Here is a 21,297-nt window from a genome sequence, read left to right on the forward strand (position 1 = left end):
ACCGTGATGAAATAAATCTGTGAGGCATGAATTTTTAACTCATCTATATAAACGGTTTGCCAAATCGTATATTTTTTTACAAAATTTATTAATGTTTATTTATGTTTGAGAGAGAGAGCGAGAGCGAGTGAGCGAGCGGGGGAGGGGCAGAGAGAGAGAGGGAGACACAGATTCGGAAGCAGGCTCCAGGCTCTGAGCTGTCAGCACACGGGGCTCGAAGTCACGAACCGAGAGACCATGACCTGAGCCGAAGTCGGACGCTTCACTGACTGCGCCACCCAGGCACCCCTGCCAAATTATAGTTTGGGGAGTTGTGTTGAAGCTGTCATGACAAAGTGGAGGTTGGACTATGAGATGAACCGTAGGGTTCCTTCAAATCCAGAGATCATAAAATGAAAACATGTTTTAACCTGATTTGTCCGTGTCAAATAAGTGTCAATTTCCCCCATCCTTGTTATTCTCTTTAGACAGTGTTTGGATTCGTGTTATTGCACTAGTCATACCTGTCTTGGATAAGAGTTATATATCTGTGTGTCTTTTCTATTAGATAGTCTACTTCAGGGCAAGGACTGTACACAGCACATGCTCAAGAGAGCTTCGTAGACTTTCAAGGCAAATATTTTTACGTGAAGATATAAGATACTTAGAACCTACCCTCATGGCACTGCTTCAAAGGTTTCAGAGACTGCTTTGAGGTTCCTGTGCGACAGATGCCTCACAGTTCATTTATTAGAGGCCAGCATTCCGGATGGTGCATGAGGACTTTCTCCTCATGAGAGTTTTGTTTGCTAATTGACTACTTCAGGGAATTACATGGTGCCCCTGTGACTGGGAAGAATGAATGAACAGTCCCCCTCGCATGCTTAATTTATGAACACTAACCCCATCATTCCTTTATATATTGCCATACAATTACGATGTGGTATCTCATAATTTAAATACATTTGAGGGTTCTAATATTCAGATATTTGGGGGGTTTCCACACAGCACAGGCTAGGTTTTCGATACATGCTAAGCGGGTACAGCACCATGAAAATACTTAATGTCATAGCACAAACCTGTTTTCATGTTCTGAAAATGTGAATGCAGTGAATTTTCATATGCAAACCCAATAAAATCTCATTAGTTTTTACTGAAATAGAGCGGGCAGATTTAATCCTACTCAGTTGGTCACTGGCCCAAATAAATAATACCTACTAAATGGGTAACGTTAAAAGCAGCTGGAAGCATTACCCATCAACATTCTAGGACATTCTGGGAAAGGTGGTGCCATTGAAAATGCAGATAGCTTTTTAAGCAGAATTATTTTCCTCATGGCTAGCGATGTTTCAAGTAAAACAAAATGGGGGCACTCACCCTGAGGACGGTGGCTATTTTCCCATCTGCCCTGGTAATTGCTTGTCAAAAGCAGGCTTGCTTTGGATGCCTGAGATCCCCAAAGTAATGGGGAAAAGATCAAGTGTTTTGAAGCAATAAGAAAACTGACGACACAGTCACATTTTCAGGACTGCGTAAGTGCCAGTTTGCTTCATTTAGACACATGATTATTTTTGTCCAGAATTTGAATCCTGAAATATTTGTCCTGTAAGCCCTTGCGACTCCCGAAGAGCGTCAAGTTGGTTTTTAGTTGGTTTGGTTTCGTTTGGATTTTGCCTGTGTTACACATCACTCAAATGGTTCTTTGTAATCAGCCCTATGGGGTTTTATTAACCTCATTAACCTTTCCTGTCACTTCTCTGCGAATCTGCCCTTCAAATAACGGATAGGCCTTAAATATAGGGGAAGGCTGTCTGATTGGCTATAGCCTGGCCACGGATCACTCTTCCTTCCACTGAGGAAAACGAGGAAAACGTGAGGCCTAGCTCCACCCGCACCAGGTCTAGCTCGGCCTTGCCGGTCATCACCGCTGTGACTTTTCCCTGCCCTATCCTCAGCCACCTCATAAACATGTCATTAACAATAAAACAACCCAGTAAAATGATTGTCTTATGAACTGTACCTTTCTAATGGAACTCTATTGTGTCCCCTGGTACTTGTTAAATATATATAACATACACAAACTTGCATAAATAAAACACTTATGAAGCACTTATTACTCTGAGCACTTTCTTTATCTTATTTCATTTAGTATCAGTATAACCTTGGGTTGGTACACAATTACTAGCCTGTTTTAAAAAATGAGGAATCAGCCAGAGAGGTTAAAAAAAAAAACACAACTCGCTCAACTTAACACAGCTCGAAAGTGGTAGGAGCGGTGGAGGCCTTTGGACCTGGATTCTAAGGGGCCTGAGCTATACTGCAGATCTTTCTTAAGATGTAAAAAATGTGGCTATAAATGAACATAAAGAGCTCACCTACAAAGATGGTGCTATCGCTTTCCATAGGGCCTGGGCTCCTGGAGACATTCACGAACCGCTGCGTACTTTCTACGTGCTGTGTGTGGAGTGTGGATGAGCGGCCACGTGTCACTTATTCCCTCTCCCCAAGCCTGCATTTACTCTGCCCTCTCTAGACACACATTTAGATGACAGAACCGGCTACGGCCACTGCAAGCAAATAGTATGGCTAAGAAGTAAGTAATAAGGAGTTGAGCCTTTTGAATTTCTTAATGGGGCAGTTAAGATGGATAAAATGTCAGAAAATCCCTATTCTTACTGAGATAAGCTGTAGATAGATAGCTACTGGTATTACTAATCACAATTATTAAGCATCTCAGAACATCTGAGTGCCAAAATACCACAATCAATTGAACAGCCTTTTGAAGATTTGTGCTCTGATTTCTTTTTGTTCTTCTTTGCCCAAGAGCGTTTGCAAGGAAGTGAAAGTCACATGTTCTTTCTTTTTGGTACCTTTAGGTGTTGACTGCTGATTTCAGGAGCTAGTCAGCACTATATATCTTGGAACCTTCAGCACTTTGTAATTTTTGTAATGTGTTTCCTAAACTTTAGCATTAGACAAAATAGTTGTCTGAAAAATCAGGAGATCCCGTCTTCACATACGTAACACCTTTCATATAAACGAGATCAAAGTGCTTTATTAGCAAGTAGCAATGATTTTAACTTCCCACTTAGGATGAAAACTGCAGAAGCGATAAGCGAAGGAGGTTGCTCAGGAAAAGCAACATGGTAAGACAAACAGAACTGCGAGGGACCGTGGCCGGGCCAAACCACACTTGGAATTCCTTTTCCAAATGTGGGCAGGTCATATGCAGTTCTTCGCTTCAGAAAGCAAGGTGAACACGAGATAGATTTGCAGATGCTGATGCTCTAGGAAGAGTGTCTCCCAGTTCTTAGCTTATTCAATTTACTCAGTAATTGTTGTATTGTGTGTTTATCAACCCTTAGTTGTATACTCGGTATCATGTTTTTCATGTTCCTAGATTCTAACTACACAAAAACCTGCTATTAGCAAATAGACTTGGAGAACCTTAACTAGCAGATTGGTGAAAAAGTTAAAGAGAAAACATATGGATTCAAATTTGTATCTCAGCAAAATTACAAGTGATCATGTTATAGACCTTCGGGGGGGTTACCTGTGTGTAGATGAAAGTGTGAGTGTTGCTTCCACGAATGCTTGAATACCATTGGATTTTAGATATTCGAAAATACAAGCTATTCTTACCTCTTCTTTTTCCTAATTCCAAATCAGCGAGTGCTTTCTATATGTTTAATCTCTTTTGAGTTCAACACTAATTGATGGATCTGCTATTTTTTTTTCTTTTCAGGACTAAAATAGTCTGGGCTATTGCTGATTTCTTTCTAGAGGTTATTCAGTTTGTCTGAGCTATTCAAATTTTCTCAATGCACTACTCCTAGAGAATAGGCACCCCATCCCTGTATAGTAAAACCTAGTACACAGTATATAGTAATTGTTGAGAAAGGTTTGTTTTACACCTTTTCTTCTCATATAATGCCACAGAATCCTGATTTAGTGGATCCCTAAAAGTCGCCGCCAGGCCCTGGCTTGTGTGACAATCTATTGCATAAGGGTCCAAGATCATCTAAGATCTAGATGAATGCTATGACGTCTCTGCTCTAGTGTCACTTCCCCAGAGTGGCTTTCCTGGACCACTCTGTCTAAAATGGTCACTCTCTGGAGGTACCTGGTGGTTCAGTCGGTTGGGCACCTGACTCTTGATTTTGGCTCAGGTCATGATCCCAGGGTTGTGGGATCAAGCCCCACATTGGGTTCTGTGCTGAGCGGGGAGCCTGCTTGGGATTCTTTCTCTCTCTCCCTTTGCCCCTCTCACGTGCATGCTCTCTAATAAAAAACTTAAAAACATTTAAAAAAGTATTATTAAAATGGTCACTCTCTGTCCCTAACCTTTATCTCACTTGAAAGTACTTTACCTACCTGACATTTACCTTTTCCTTTTTATTTTAACGTTTATTTATTTTTTGAAAGGGAGAGTGAGAGAGCACAAGCAGGGGAGGGGCAGAGACAGAGGGAGACACAGAATCTGAATCAGGCTCCAGCATAGAGCCCGAAGGGGCTCGAACCCATGAGCCGTGAGATCATGACCTGAGCCGAGGTCAGACGCTTAGCCGACTGAGCCACCTAGGTGCCCCCTGCCTTTTTCATCATCATTCTTCCTCACTAGACCGTATGGGGAAGGTACTTTGTCTGCTGTGGCCCAGAGCCTAGGACAGTGCCCATCACCAAATGAATAAATGGACCAAATAAACATTGTAATGTTCATCGATCTTAAGAGTGAAATGATTAATCTTCCTCCAGGTGGATTACCTTTAAAGAAACTATAGGATGCATTGTTATAAATGATGCCAGAGTGTTGTTAATGGGAATTTTTTTCACTGTGGTAAATGAGAATGTTTTGCTGATGGATTTTTCCCATGGAATTCATCTGTTTAATACAAACATTTTAAATTGTAGGAAAAAATTACTTCCAGCCCCACATTTCAAAGAATGAAGCTTCTTGCAAATAGTTAAGCTGCTCACGGTCCAAATAAGCTTTGTGTTTTTCTTACAAGTTATCAATAGTCTCCCGTTTATGTCAATTTTAGCAGCTTTTCATGCTCACCTGAGTTAATTAGTCCCATCTCGGAGCTACTGCTGAAAACGTCCTGGTCAGTCTCACTTCTGTCATTATTTAATGACTTTGTCTTTGTTAGAATACCTCTTGTCTTACATCCACTTAGGTTCAAGCAGTTGAATTTGAGACCCCTGTGTTGATAAACTCCAAGCTCCCTTAAAAACCTGATGTTTCATAATCCACAGAACTTACTGCAATTTGTAAATAATTTAATTATGTATGCATTTACTTGATGTTTTGACTGCCTTTACCACTAGAACGTAAGGGGAGCTCTGAATAAAGGGACGCGGTTTCTTTTGTTTCCTCCCATTCATGTAGTTCCTGGCACACAGTGGGCACTCAAGAAATATCTGTTGAATAAATGAGTGAAGACATAGCCTCTTTAAAAAAAAAGAGCTGACATCAGGATATTCTATTAGGGATGGCAGAAGAATTTGATACCTCTTCTGGAAGAATTTAAAGTCCTTGGTTACTTTAGGGGTGCCTGGGTGGCTCAGTCAGTTAAGTGTCCGACTTTGGCTCAGGTCATGATCTTGTGGTCCGGTCCGTGAGTTCAAGCCCCATGTCAGGCTCTGTGCTGACAGCTCAGAGCCTAGAGCCTGCTTTGGATTCTGTGTCTCCCTCTGTCTCCACCCCTCCCCTCCTCACATTCTGTCTCTCTCTCTCAAAAACAAGTAAACATTAAAAAATTAAAAAAAAATAAAGTCCTTGGTTACTCTGGACATGCTAATACTTCAGTAAAATACAAATTTTAAAAAGCAATAATTAGTATCTATAAAGTATGGTTACTCTTTTTTTAATATTTATTTATTTTGAGAGAGAGAGAGTGCCACCCACTCTCTGAGCACCCAGGTGCTCACGTATGCTTGTTTTTAAGCCCTAGTCCCTATTCAAGATCAGCAGGTTCTGCAGCAGTGACCCATCTCCCTGCAACCTTCCCCACCTTAACCTCACTCTTGATTCAATAATTCATTTTGCCACTCACAGGATTTCCAATGGTATAAATTTCCACCTCAACTAAGTGCAGAGAAGCATGTTTTATTAAACAAGTTATGTTAAGTAATTATGGCTGTTACCAGGTATCATGAATAATCAGGAGCATGAATCAAGGTTTTATTACCGAGCGGGGTGTAGTAAGGGAGGGGGAAGGCTTGCGAAAGTCAAGAGTTTGCCAAGAATGCCATGCTATAGGCATTATAGTACTTCCGTTTGCTCGGGGGCACTTGTCTTTGTTTTTCTCATGAGACAGAATGACGACGTGTACCAAAGGGAGCCAGTTCACGGCAGCCTTCATGTTGCCTTCTTGATATTGCTCCTTATTTTCTGATTTTTTCTTGATTCTAAATTTTGATTATCTAGCCCATTGAAGGAAGAGAGAATTATTGACGCTTGTACAAAGTTATAAATGATGTCAATTATGGGCAGGCTCTGACAGTGGTGGAATGTCTCATAAGGTAAAAAAAAAAAAAAGAGTAATTACTTTGCTGCTGTTAGATAATCACTTCATCTTTTATGAATTTGTTCCTGTGCTATTTGGAGAACAGTAATCTTACCTTTAGGCTGGTTCTACATTTGGGAATTGACTTATTTGAGGTCCTAATATCATCTGTGTGTTCTAGGCAACAAAAATGAGTTTTTCATTGGCAAATACGAGAAGAACACTTCAATATTACTACAATGAAGTCACTCACTCCTTCTTTCCCGGCTTTTTGCTAAGTACTGTGTTAGAATCCGGGATACAGTGGTATGATAGATTAAAGATGGCCACGAATTCTTTGATACTTCTCTCATCATGAGGGGGGATCTATGTCTCCCCCACTTTGAATCTGGGCAAGCTCTGTGACTTCTGTAACTAACAGCATGTAACATAAGTGACACTGTTAAAATTTCTGGACACAGGCTTTAAGAGACTGGCATCTTCCATTTCTTGTCTCTTGGAATGCTCCCTCTTGGAGCCGTGAGCCACCATATACAAGCTCTGACAAACTCAAGGCTGGAGGCCATGCCAATGGGAAGCCCAAGTAGAAAGGCTGTATGTAGAAGGAGAGATTCCTGGCTGTTATCCAGGTGTTCCAGGCCCCAGCTATTTGAGTTATCCAAGCTGAGAGCCCAAACGTCACCAAGAAAAGACAAGACATCCTGGCCACACCCTGTGTGAATTTCTGAACCACAGAATCATGATATATAATAATAAAATATATTTGAATCCATTATGTTTTGGAGTAGTTTTCTACATAGCAATAGATAATCAAAACAAGGAGAGAACAAATCAGACTTGGTCCTTGTCCTGAAAGAACTTACGATTTAGCAATTAGAACAATCCAGAGCTAATACTGTATAAATCCCAGTATGGAGCAAGAAACTGAAATATAGTAACTTCATAGAAACTAGAAGAAACCTATCATTTTGCTCAACCTCTTCGCTCTGCACCCTGCTAACAGTGCTGTTATGTACGTAATGCTGTACTAAGTTTGGTCCCAACTCTAGAACTTTTCAACTAAGGGTGGGCATTTACCAGGAGTGGGCAGAAGAGGCTGCCATAACTTCACCCAACAGTATTGCTGCAAATTTTTAAATCTTTAAATTGTTCTTAAACCCCTTCTAAGTGATAAACACAATAGCCAAATGCCTCTCAATGTCCTTCTCATAGAAAGTAAACATTTTGCTCCTACTACAAGTGGGACCTAGACTATCTGAGTCATGACTGGTGATACATGATGCCATCGGTTAAAATCCCCTGCCTCAAGGGAGTGACTGGCCTAAGGTGTGAGGCAGAGTGTATACCAACTATTCACAGGGTATACACAGGTGCCCTGGTGAACTAAGGGTGGAAATATCATTCCATTCATGTGATTTCTAGTTCATGCTCAGTCACCTTTTTTTCTTTTTAAACCAACATAGTAAAAGGCCCCAAATTAAGTAAAATGGTAAGATGAGATTTTTAAAGATCCTCAGGGAAACAGAGAAGAAAGGCAAAACCAAACACTTGAGGTCATTCCAAGGAAGGCTATAAAAGCTGTGTAGTCCAGAGGTTACCAACTCTAACTCCAGCCGGGCCAGGCGTGCCATTGAATGGGATGGAAGTGAGCCGGGTGTAAGGGGAGCAGGGAATGGTGACTGGAGAGACATGTCACATCCTATCCAGAGAGGCAGTCACCTATGTCACGGCCATGGGTGCAGAGATGGCGCGCTTCGTAAATTTTCTAAGGAAGGAAAACCTTCCAATTTTTATATCAGATCTTCTAACTTTTAAATGCTGGGCCAAACAAAACACATCTGCGGGCTGATGCTAAGCAACCTCTGGTGTAGATGCCTGACATGGATTGATGTGGGGTCAGCCTCTCATGGCTACAAAACGGACAAATGAGTTTGGCCAGACCTTGCTGTTGGCGGTTGCACTAACCCTGGTAGGATTTTGTTTTTTAAATGCACTTCTCCATTAGTGATGGCTAGTGAAATGTCTGGCTTTGCAAATTACTGCTGTCGTTTAGTTTAATGTACTCTTGTTTTTACATATTTATAAAAACCTTTTACATTATTAATAGTGATTAAATGCTTAGACACTGAAGATCAATAATGCTTCTGTTCACCTATTTACATTATTAAAAAGTAATAAGTCATACAGAACACGTATATAATAGGTGGTTTACTTTGTAGTCATGTTGGAGTAGATCAAAAAGATGAAACTCAGGCTACAGGGTAAAAGGTATTGAGGGAAAAAACGGTAACCGAATTGGGCTTGCTAGAGATGCGACTGTGGGCAGGTTACATGTTCACAGTGACATGATGCCATCACGGGGCACGGGAGGTACACATTTCATGTGCTCTCACGTGCCAGTGGAGCAAACTGGAAACAACAAAAGCTAGTCTCACTTGGATGCACAAGGATGAACAGATGTTTAACCTTTACGTGTCCTTGCAACAATTAGTCACCTACGTGCCACTGTCTTGAGCTCCGAAGGCTTCTGATGGTGGCAACATTCAGTGGTGAGTCATCTGTGGGGTCACATTTTGCCGGGAGGCAAATGAGCCCCTTGACAAGGCTTTCTTCATTGGCTTATCCAGCTATCTCTCAGTTATGTGGCAGAAGCAAACAAGCAGAGTGGTTTGCCTGATTATGGCACATAAACATTCTAGATCTGTCTGAAGCATGCAACTCCACAGTCAGGGATGTATAAGGGCTGTAAGTCTTTTCAGGGTTAGCCATCCCAGCCTTCCAAAGAGCCAAAGTGGCTTGGCATAGTGGTTTCGAGGTCAAGCTCTCGGCACCAGTCTACTTGGGTTCAAATCCTGGCTCTGACACTCACTGATTGTGAACTTGGGCAAACGACTTACTTAACACCTCAGTTCTTGTTTCCTCACATGGAAAGTAGGCATAATAACAGTGTCCACCATATGGAGTTTGGGTAAGGATTAAATGAGATAGCACATGTAAAAGCTTAGTGTGAAGCCTGACACATAATAATTGCCAAATAACAATTTGCATATAGGAAAGACCCATCTTAGCCGTCATTCAACCGTGTTCTTCTATCAAATAACGTCATGGAAATGTATTAAATGGAACTGGATTTTTAACTTCACTTGTTTTTTTTTTTTCTTGTGGTGACCCCGATATAACTCATCCAGTATAAATTAGATCCAAGCCACCAGGTTTAGTTAAGGACAGGTTGAAATGGGGCAGCTGTGGCATAACAGAAAAGTTATAAGAGCTGCTATGATACAAACTCGGTGGCTGTGTGATGCAGGGCATTATTTAATCTCTCTGAACCTGTTTCCTCATGCATAAAATGCACTAACACAAAAATGTATAGTTCACGGGGCTACTGTGAGGGTAAAATGAAATAATGCCTGTTCGAGGGCTTTGCAAATGAAAAAGGTACTGTTTCGATGTAACCATTATTATCTATATAGGTGAACAGAGTCGGATTTACGTTACCCAGAGTGATATCGCATGGGCTGATCTCTTAGAGGCAACAGAGCTAGACTGCTTGCCCTCAACTCTATCCCTTGGAAAAGACCTGCACCTTTTCTGACAGATTCGATAGGTCTGTAATAGCTGAGACCACTGGATGAAGGGGACCTGTCGTTCTGAATTCAAATGTGACTTGCAGCGCCAAATGATAACTCGCAGCATTTGACAAAAGGATGAAGACAACTCGGGCAAACTGGGAGAAGGAGGGGGCATTAGCTACGGTAAGGAATAGGTCTGTTCACTCTGCCGGCGCTGGCAAGTGGCTGGAGCCTGAAGCCGAACCACAAGGAAGGAAGTCTCTCTTCACTTTGCAAAGCTTATCGCGCCAGTGTCCTGCTCTGGGTCATGACCACTCATGTCCTGCCTCTCTCAGGTCCTGACCGTCTCCCTTGACTTGAGTTCAGTGAGTCATTTAACATACCTCCGTGACATGGAGGTTGCTATTTCTTTCACTTTTTTGTTTTGTTTTGTTTTGGACTCACTTTTCCCTAAGCATGGAGAAAGCTGCAGGGAGGGTGGGGGGAATGGCTGTGTTTTGTTCCTTTTGTTTCTCTGGTGGACAACAAATAAGCCTCCGCTACCTAAATAATGACTTTGACTGCAGCCCATCACAAAGTTTCCCCGGAGTTGTTACTGAGCTGGCAGAAACACTTCAGAATGGGGAGGACTAAGTCTCTTGGGAGAAGACAAACTCGATCCCCTGGCAGAACAGGTTTGGGGTTCTGTCAGACACCTAAAAGGTCACCCCCGAACAATAATAAAAACAATGAGGATGCCTTAAGTTTCAGTATCAGTTCTTACATACAATCTGTGGAAGGGATGCTGCTGAATGTTTTAAATTTCCATGCACATCTGGGCTTTTTTCGTTTACTACTTTGTGTAGCTCAAGATTGAGTGGTAATTTTCTTAGATTATCATTTGTATTAATATAAACTCTTGACTGAGTTTTCTTCTGGGGACTGATAGCACCCACCACGATGCAACTAAGTGGGCACGGTGTAGACAGGGGCCACTGGACAAATATTTTGCATGTTTCAAATTCCCATTTGTAACAATCTAGAAGGTAGTGAAACGAACACAGGAGGACATTTTTAAGAGACCAGAAATGTTGACTTCAGTGACTCATTTATGTCTAGTGCTAATTAGTAAAATATATCATTGCTGAAGATGAAGCAGAGAATATAGCAATGAGCAAATTCATGTGATAATACTTCAAACAAGTAAGTTAATTTTGAAAAAATTCTTTACCTACTGGGTTGGGCTTTGGTCTCATGTCTTAGTGACAATTCATGCATTTGAGCTTTCTTAGAAGACAGATTTTCACAAGTCTTGTATTTCACATTAAGACGTCAAATTCAGCCAAATCTTTCATATAGAAATGTTTTACATAAAGGAATAAAACTTAACATTTGGCTTTTGAAATTCAGGAGTTTTCAAGGGATAAATCCAGAAGCTAAACAATAAATCTGCAAATTATACTTCCATCCTGTTTTTGTCATTAAAAGCCTCATCTGTGCTTTGCTACAAATAATACATACTGTACGTGTGTGTGTGTGTGTGTGTGTGTGTGTGTGTATACCGTTGACCCTTGAACAACACAGGGGTTAGGGTTCCCCCATGAAGTTGGAAGATCCACATATAACTTTTGATACCTCAAAAACTTAACCACTAATAGCTCACTGTTGACCAGAAGCCTTACTAAGAACATAAACAACTGATTAATGCATATTTTGTATGTTATACGTATTGTATATTGTATTCTTACAATAAAGTAAGCTAGACAAAAAATGGTATCAAGAAAATCATAAGGAAAATACATTTGCAGTGTTGTACTGCGAAAAAACCCACATATAAGTGGATCCGTGAAATTCAAACCTGTGTTGTTCAAGGGTCAACTGTATACACACACACACACACACACACACACACACACATTTATATGTGTATCTTTTACGATAAAGAATCTCAAGAAATGGCTTCTCACTCTTAACCAATCAGTAAGGTCTTGGGCATTCCAGAGATGCCTAAAAAAGGAATTGATACATACTGTGTGGAATGGAAAGTAGCGTGACTTTTAGAAGACCTCTTCCTTTCACAGTTAAGGAAAACCATGACCACTGTTTATTAAGAAACAAAATAAATACATACATACCTGCTGTCAAATGAGATCTCTGGAGGAATGACATGAGTACTGTCCTTGCCCATGAGGAATTTGATTCGATCATAGAAGAGTCTCGAAGTATGCTGAGAGAAGAGGGGTTGGCTTTGCTGAATGAGGTCAAGAGGATCTGGTGAGCCCTGACAGAGGGGACTTACATAACAGTTGCTTTGTTGACAACAATCAGGGTCCACACAGTCAGTCAAACCATCTGAAAAAAAAATATGCTTTTTGAAATTTAGCTTCAAGAGAAACAACACTGTTTAAAATATGCACAGATGGAGAAAAATCTAGAATACAGACAAAGGTAACTGTCCATGTTTTGAGTTTAGGATCTATTAAATTTGCATGTTTCTCATGAAAAATTACTCTGAGTTTAGATGGCACAAACTATTTTGCTCATAAATCTTTCTTCCCTGAATCCTCCAGCATTTATGGGCTGTACTGTGTACATCTGGATAGAGTCTTCCATTAGGTATCACTCTCTTTAGAAGTTTCCTTCTTCCTCAGCAAGGCCATTCCTCCAGGATAGCAACTATTCTTAGAGTTCTTTTGAATTTCTCACACCATGTGCATTCATGAGCACACAATTAACAAATGCTTGCCAACTTGAATTTGTTTGTGTTTTTTAAAACATCTCCTAATATTCTTGTCTAGTGGTAATTCTCAAAATAGAAGTGGGCATTCTCATAGTGATAATTTGTGTCTGGGGCAGGGCAGTGATTTTCAAATGTGTAGCCAATTATCTTGGGGAGCTTATTAAATATACACATTTTTGAGCCCCACCTATTAAATCAGAATTTCTTCAAGCCCAGGATTATGCATATTTACTGTGAGTGAATCTGAGGCACACTACTGTTTCAGAACCATTTTTTTTTTGAATTTGTAGAATCAACTAGTGCTTACTTGTTCCTAACCGCGGTTATTTGATGCAAGTACTAATAAATCTCAGGTATATGAATGTGATGAGTTGCTCTCTTTCATTTTGTAGGCCTTCACTATTTACTCAAGACTCTTGAATCTCTGGTTGTACCAATAAAAAATCACATAAAGGTTGCATTCTTTGGTAGAGGAATTGATGAGGGGCAGAGGGTTACAGGAGGAGGGGAGACCATCTGAGAATCTAATAGGTGCAAAAACACTGTGTTAGATGATTGGGGAAGTAAATAGAGAAAAAGACTCTTTTCCTGTTTTCAGGAGCTCAGAGTTTAGTAGGAGAAACAGGTGTATAAACAGCTGACTCTTACACGAGTTAAAAGTGCAGTAAGTATTCCAAGAGACTACGTGCAAAGAGAAGGGGCTGGAGTGATTAACGGAGCATATGGACGCTTCATTCCACCCCCAACAAGCAAAAAAATTAAAGTCCTTCCAAGGTCCTTAAAGCAGACAAGTAGCTCTAATTTAGATGTTTAACAAGGGTAAATATAAAGATGCTAATCTTCCTGGCTGGCAGTGGAACAGGGAGGTTCAGATGGATCACCGGCTCCTTAAGGCTGATGATGAAAGTTGCCAGCGCTGGTTTCACGCAGCTCTTTGGCTTGTTCCCTTCCTGACGTGGGTGCCCCCGTGGAGGCGGACAGGGGTGGACCACAGCTGGGGGCAATGAAAGCCAGGAACACCAAGAGAGTAGACATTTGGAACAGTAGCCCTGGGGCACCCAGGGAATATTTTCCCCCACATGAGGTCGTTTAAAATTCCCTGTACCACAGACACTACTTTGATTTAAAATGCGGTTTGCTGCTTTCTTGCCTTCCCTGGTTGTCCAGTGCATTTTTTGCCCTGGTTTCTACTTCTCTGTAGACATCTTTCTTTTTCACTGATGACTAACTTTTAAGCGTGGATTTGTTGCAGTAAGAAGTCCCCTTCTGCTCTCCTTTCTCCCCTCATTCAGCAAATCATATTAGCAGATTTTCTATAGATTTCAGAGGCCACCGCCACCTCCCTCTCCAATACGTTGTTGTCAGTCTCCTATTAGCACATTATCTCTTTACTCTGCTAATTAAACATCTGGATGCACTGAAAAGCTGGCAAAAACATCAGGCCGATTAAAGGAGTTCTCTGATGTCTGGAATTGGTGCATAATACACGGAATAATGGAAAACTGCTTTTCAAATGGGCAGTCACCTTTATCTTTCAGTCGGTGACGAATGTACTAGTAATAATCAGATCGGGCACTCACAGGTTTCAACCTGTCAGTTCCACGATCCAAACTGATTTTTGAAAAGAAATAGATTTTAAATAAATAGAAATGTCCAAATGATATTCAAAAGTCAATTCTAAAAACTAAACACAGATCCAATTCAAAACTGGGACTCACATTCTCATCTAGTTATGTGCTATAAATTCCAAGCTAATGCTTCATATTTAATAGTTGCTATTATATAGGGCTGACCCTGTAAGACCTCTGTTTTCTTAGAGAACAGTGAGACTTCTGTTGAATCTAGGAAGGCTGCAGGCAAGCAGACCAATAATGGTATGCAAGCCCCAAATTATAATTTATAGGTAAGCCCAATACGTGCACAAAGATCTAGTTACCAATTATCACATTTGGATAACACTCCATACAGTATGTCTAGACTGTTACAAAGAAGTGCAAATGACAGTCACACTGCATGTGTGGGTTTCTTTCTTTCTTTCTTTCTTTCTTTCTTTCTTTCTTTCTTTCTTTCTTTCTTTTCTTGGACTATTACCGGTTCTATTATTGTTCTGAATTGAAAGCTGTGGCACCCTCCTGACAGCCAGGCTCAGGGTATCAGATATGAACATATCAAATATTAACTGATTTTACTTTTAGGGCCTCTTCATTTTAAAGGACTAAAAAATAAAACCCAGTAAAAAAGAAGGAGGTTAAATTATCTTGAAGGACTAAACATGGCATTCATTGATCTTAGCTTTGCCAGCCAGTTAGGGACTATGCCAGGAGGCCCAACTGGGGCTGATAAAGACCAAGGACACTGGTTTCTTTTGTATATGATCTAGTAATTTACTATAAAGCTTTTACTTACCAGATGTATGCCCGTGGATGAAAGAAGGATTGGACAGGGGGATATGAATGATATATGGAAAACCTATCCTTTTCTAATCCTTAAAATGAATTTGTAAATATCCTTTTATGGACAACATCCATATTATCACATTGATAAAAATGGACAGCTAGGTCATGTCAGGGTATCCAAAAGGATTTGGAAGCATGTATAATTAGTTAATATACTAGGTATGGCACTAGGTTCTTCCACATAGATTATTTCAACTGATCTCTACAACAACCCCATTAGGCAGATATCTCATCTTCATTTACATTTAAGGAGGAGAGGGTAAATGTGATTGCACAGTTGGAGGAAATAGGAGAGTCCTATCAACACGCAGTGTTCTCGCTACACACCACATGTTCAGCAGCAACATCTAAGCAGTATTACTAGCACTGGCCCAGGCTGTAAGGCTTCTAAGCACCTGACTAATGTAGGTATTTAGAACACACGAAGTGGTTAAGGTCAAAGAACCGGACTGTGATTCTAATCTTACTTCGCTGCTTACAATCTAAATGATCCTAGACAAATCAGTTCATCTCTTGGATTCTTAACTTCCTTACCTACAAGATGGGGATTATAAAAATGCCTACCCCACAGGGCTGTTGTAAGGATCACCTGCTATAATAATCATACAGAATTTAGCACAGTGTTTGGTACGCAGCTAGCACTCTCGATCAATGTTAGCTCTTGCCATTAACCAAGTTCTACCCTGCACAGACTGCAAAGAGTCTAAGGATAGAGTCCCGGGGGTAGATGCCAATGTTGTGCAGTGGCAGCTAAAAACGTTCAGACCCACTTCTACTGAAGGTGCCTTATCACTGGCCAGAGGGCAATTAACTTCTGTGTCGCATATTCAGTTCGCTGGAATGTGTTCATTTTGTGCACTCTGCATGGTTAGGTTGTCAGATGGGTAGAATCCTGTGTAGCTCTAAATAGACACTAATGCTACAGTAAATCTTTATTCATTGAATTTCACAAATTCACAATTTGTTATCATTTGGACAGGGGCTGGATTGAAGCTTAACCTTTTCAGCATCTATAGAACAGAGGGTCTGCCAAGCAAATGAATAGTCAAAAAGAAATTGAAGGGCTGATCATTCCCATGACTCAGTTAAATAAAATCTTCTCAGGCATTTTAGAAACCCATAAAAATGGACTAATTATAAATCATTCATAAATTTTTACTCAAGCAGGCCCCCCTACTAGGCACTGCCATTAGCTTAGCTGTTGCTGTTATATGCGTGGAAGGTAATAGGACTGTATTTCCTTTGGAAATAGACTATAATTCATTTGATCTTTCACTTATTCAGGCTGACTTTCACCTCCAGCATTTTGCTGTATTAGTAAGAAGAAAATGGGAGAGGCTCAAGTGCACTCAGGATTTGACCTGATCCAATCACTGTTATTGCAATCACCTCATACAATTGACTTTTCCTGGGTCATGAAAGTAAATTGTTTATATGCCACTAATGTTCGTGTCCTCTGGTCCCCACCTGCCATCACTGGGGCTTCTCACATCACTCAGAGTAGAAGCCCACGTCCTGACAATGACTTAACTTCCCCCCCAGTCTGGCTCTTCACAGTCTCTCTCTTACCTCTCTGACCTTACCTCCTATTATCCCATGACCTTCCAAGAAGCTTGGAAAACATGTGACCTTCCCCATTATTCCTTTGCCTGGAATGTTCTTTACTCCAGTATCAACATGGCTCACCCCTCACTTCCTTTAAGCCCGAATGCCACCTTTTCAGGGAGGCTTTCATTTTCCACCTTATTTAAAATTCCACCCCTGTTCCACATCCTATCCTTTTCTCTGCTTTTTAAAAAATGTCTCCGTCACACTTACCATCTTCTAGCATACTATTTCTTTTAAAATTTCTTTTAAAATTTTGGTTTATTGTCTGCCTCTCACGACTAGAATCTAAGCTCCCCGGAAGCAACGATTTAGTCTTTTTTATTCATTATTTCTTCACTCGAACAGTGAATGCCGTTCAAAGTAAGCATTCAGTGAGTGTGTGTTGAATGAATACATGCGTGTCCTGAAAGTCCTATTTCTATGACATTTGTAAATCTACCTAAAGATTAATAAACATTCCACTAATGCATCAAAAAACACAATTTATAAATAGATTCTTCATTGATACCACACTTTTATTACCCACTTTAAATTAATGGATTTCAAACATCATCTCATTCATTGTCACAACTGCAAAGTAGGCAGATGTCAAGTACTACTAGCCTTAGTTGCTAGATAATGTAACAGAGGTGGTCACAGAGTGCTCAGGTGAGTTACAGAGTTTAGATTTTCCAATTCTGTATCTGGAAGAGTTTGTATCTGGAACGACTGGGCAGTTTAAGCACTCTTAAGTAAGTGAGGATCCTTTAATAAATGGGTTGTTTAGAAACGAGGGGGGCATGGTCAGAAGAGAATAATTAGGAATATGCTTTCTGACCTAGGTCTTCTGTCCCAAGCCAAATCTTAACAGTAAACGTGGAGAAGGTGTCTGGCCCTTAAACAGAGCAAATGTTACCAATTCATTGCTCCTTCTATTTCATTTTCCTATTTATTAAACACTGCAGCATGCTGGTGACATTCAAAACATGAGGCTTATTGATCCATGAGCTTATGTGTTCATAATTCACCCATGGTGCTGATTTCTAGATCTAGAAACACTATATCATAGAACAGGCTTGCAAATAGCTATTGTTCTTAATGAATGGTGACTTGTTATGAAGAATGATTCCTGGAAGATCATTCTCTTTTAGGCAATTAACTTATTGATTTTACCAATGAATATGAATATAGACCGGTGGGAGAGTTTGTATAAGAGAAGCTTGGAAAACATGTGACAAATATTTAAAAGATCAGGGGGAAAAGAGCCGTTCTGATTAAACACTCTTATTCCTCACCTTTTTAACCTCCTTGACAGTCTTTCCACAGTATCAGAAACCACCTTCCTTCCTCTACAACTAGAGTGAATAAAATGAAATCTCTGCTTGATAACTGAAGATTGTATGAAATTCACACTGTTCTCTATGATCTGGCTAATACCTAGCTTCATATTCTCATCTCCTACCAGTCTCTCCTTGGCTCATATTCCAGCCACAATGACTTGCCTTTCACTTCCTAGAAGAGCCTAGTACATTTCCATCGCAGGGCATTTGTACATGCTGTTTCCTTGGCCTGGAGCATTCTGCTCCAGACTCATGTGGGGCCTCCCTTACCATGCAGACTTGGTTAGCTCCCTACACATGTCTCTAGCGCTCTAAAAATTTTATAGCACTGCTTACAGTTGCCAATATGTAGTTATTTGTGTCATTTCTTATTTCATATCTGTCTCCCTCCCTAGGCCATAAGCTCTATGAGGGCAGAAACTTGTCTTGTCATTTTCTCCCTAATGCCAACCACAATACTTGGCACGAAGTAGTAATGAATGATGGAAAACTGGGTACTCAGTATGAAATGTCTGTCTGAAAGATAAACATTGGAGTCAAACATTTAGATCAGCATTATCCAAAACATTTTTTTAAGATGATGGGAATGCCCTAGATCTAATAGTCACTAGTATCATGTGACGACTGAGCCCTGGAGATGTGCCCAGTGCAGCTGAGAAATGGAATTTTTAATGTTATTTAAGTTAAGCTGAAATAGTCACATTGACTAGTAGCTACTATATCAGACAGTGCAGATTTTGAGATTGCCAAATGGTTAGATGTTGGATGGTCTATAAACTTAGCCAAACAACATAACAGAGTTTGACATTTTCATGAGGTCCTATTTATCATTTTTTTTCTATCGTGGTGGTTTCTTTCCTTGCTTTTATGTTTAAGAAGTTCTTTCCTGTCTTGAGATTGGTCACCTATATTTTCTTCTAATTGTGTTTGGGTTTTTTTTTTTTTATCTTTAACTCATTAATCAGCTGGAGTGTTTTGATTTCTCTTCGGCTTTTGGAATATGCTATAAATTGAAAATCTAAGGTTTTTTTTTCCTCAGGAGTTGTCTGAGCATTACTTCACAATGCTTCTTTTCCCTACTGATTTTTGATGCCAGTTATATAATCTACTAAATGTTTATTTGTCCTGGGGTGTGTTGCAGAGCTTTCATTTGGTTGTACTGATCTGTCTACTCTTCAATCTGTACCCCTTTGGTTTTTTAAATATTTTATTATTTATTTTTGAGAGAGCACAAGCAGGGGAGGGGCAGAGAGACAGGGAGACACAGAACCTGAAACGAGCTCCAGGCTCTGAACTGTCAGCACAGAGCCCGACGAGGGGCTCGAACTCATGAGCCATGAGATCATGACCTGAGCCAGAGTCAGACGCTTAACTAACTGAGCCACCCAGATGCCCCAGTACCACTTTGTTTTAATGATCATAGCTTTAAACTATTCTTTAATGTCTGATAGTTCTAGCTTGTTCTCTTTGTTTAGGCTATTCTGATTCAGTTAGTGCAACGTCTAAACTTTTTTTCTCATGTCAATTTATACGTGCACATAATGCATGGTGATCACAATTTTTAAACTCCAAATCAGGACACATGATTAACACAGGAAAATGTGGTCACCATTCACATCAATATTAAGTCTCCTCCAAGCACAGGGTTGTGCACGTGGTAGGTGCTTTTTGACTAAAAGGATAAAAGAGGTAGAGACATTTGATTGGTCTGTAATTTCTATGGTAGTTAGTTCTTATATATACAATGCATAAGACAGCTTTCCTTGTTTTGCATGTTAAGAAAAAATCCAAAGGTGATTTGTTCTCTGTTCTGTTCTTACTGTTCAAGGAGCTCTTAGGTAGCTCCCAGACCAGCTGTGTCACCCACATATTCAATGCAGCCCAATTAGTTACTAAGAGTCACAATGCATTGAATCAGAGTGTGACTAAAGTCAAAGCTGCAGGAAACAGCAGCAATACTAATGAGTATTCAAAGCTGATTAGAATGCAAAAAAATCCTGCTATTCTTTAAGTATCAGCGATAATATGGAGCAATCAGGTAGCAGCTACTTGAAGCAATTGCTTGAAAGTGATTTTTTTTTGAGTGGGAAGATTTCTTAAGAATTACATTTTAAAAATGAGGACCATTTTTTCCCCAAAAGGTTCAATTGGCACTTTCTGGTTTAATTGAAGCGCACACACACATACACACATGCACAAATAAGTATGCAAATATTAATCATTAGTCATATTCAACTAAATGAATCCAGTAATTCTGGATAGCTGGAAAGCTGAAATCACCAAATGAAGGACATTTAATGTATTCTTATGGATAATATTTTAGCAGCATAAGAATGAAATTATTGTCCAAAATCTCAGTCATGGGGCTTTCAGAGGTTATTTAATCCATCTTTCCATCTCAAGGTAGAACCAAATCTATATTTATCATCAATATCATCTTAATCCTACTAAAGGAGAAAAAATGGTAATTGGAACTGCTACTCCCTAAAGAAACAATCATAAAAATACACTGAACTCATATCAGGGTTGTTGATTTTTGATTCCCACATTAGATACACAGTTTTAAAGGAATGTTCAGAGGTCAATAGATATTTAGCAAAATCTTCTATACTTTTTGTGTCTATATATACCACAGATACTAAGAATTGATAGTCCATTAATTCATTAATGTTTAATCGGTTCATTCATTAAACATTTTTGGCTGCCTCAAGGTGACCTTGAGGCCCTAAAAATGCTTGACAATTAAATATTCAATTATTTTTATCAAACTGTACTTTATTAAGGCAGGAAACTTATTTTGGCTCAACCCGGAGTTAGAAATTATAATCATATAGGTTGTTAAAGTATTTTCTGAGCATAAACCTTTCAATCAATATATCAACTGAGAAATCTCTATTACGACCTCAAATCCTTTTTGGAATGCCCACCATAGTTTATACCTGGCTCTATCATTTCCTTGTTATATGATCTTGAGCAACTTATTTAATTTCTCTGTGCCTCGGTTTCCTAATTTGTAAAGCAGTATGTTAATAGTAGTTCCTGCCTCATGGGGATTAAATGAAACAGCTCACATAAAGGACTCAGCACTGTGCCTTGTACATAGGAAATCCTAAATACAAGTAAGCTAATATTATT

The 21,297-nt window shown here is 39.9% G+C and overlaps 1 protein-coding gene across 1 annotated transcript in view; it reads right to left on the bottom strand.

Moving 5' to 3' along the window:
• Nucleotides 1-21,297, bottom strand: part of TENM1 (teneurin transmembrane protein 1) — a 556,826-nt gene that overhangs the window by 154,249 nt on the left and 381,280 nt on the right. The window contains exon 15 of the mRNA XM_032592148.1: nucleotides 12,175-12,391. Within this exon, the coding sequence (XP_032448039.1) occupies nucleotides 12,175-12,391 (217 nt within the window). The remainder of the gene's footprint in view (nucleotides 1-12,174; nucleotides 12,392-21,297) is intronic.

The sequence above is a fragment of the Lynx canadensis genome, chromosome X (genome assembly GCF_007474595.2).
Source record: "Lynx canadensis isolate LIC74 chromosome X, mLynCan4.pri.v2, whole genome shotgun sequence".
Taxonomy (NCBI): Eukaryota; Metazoa; Chordata; class Mammalia; order Carnivora; family Felidae; genus Lynx; species Lynx canadensis.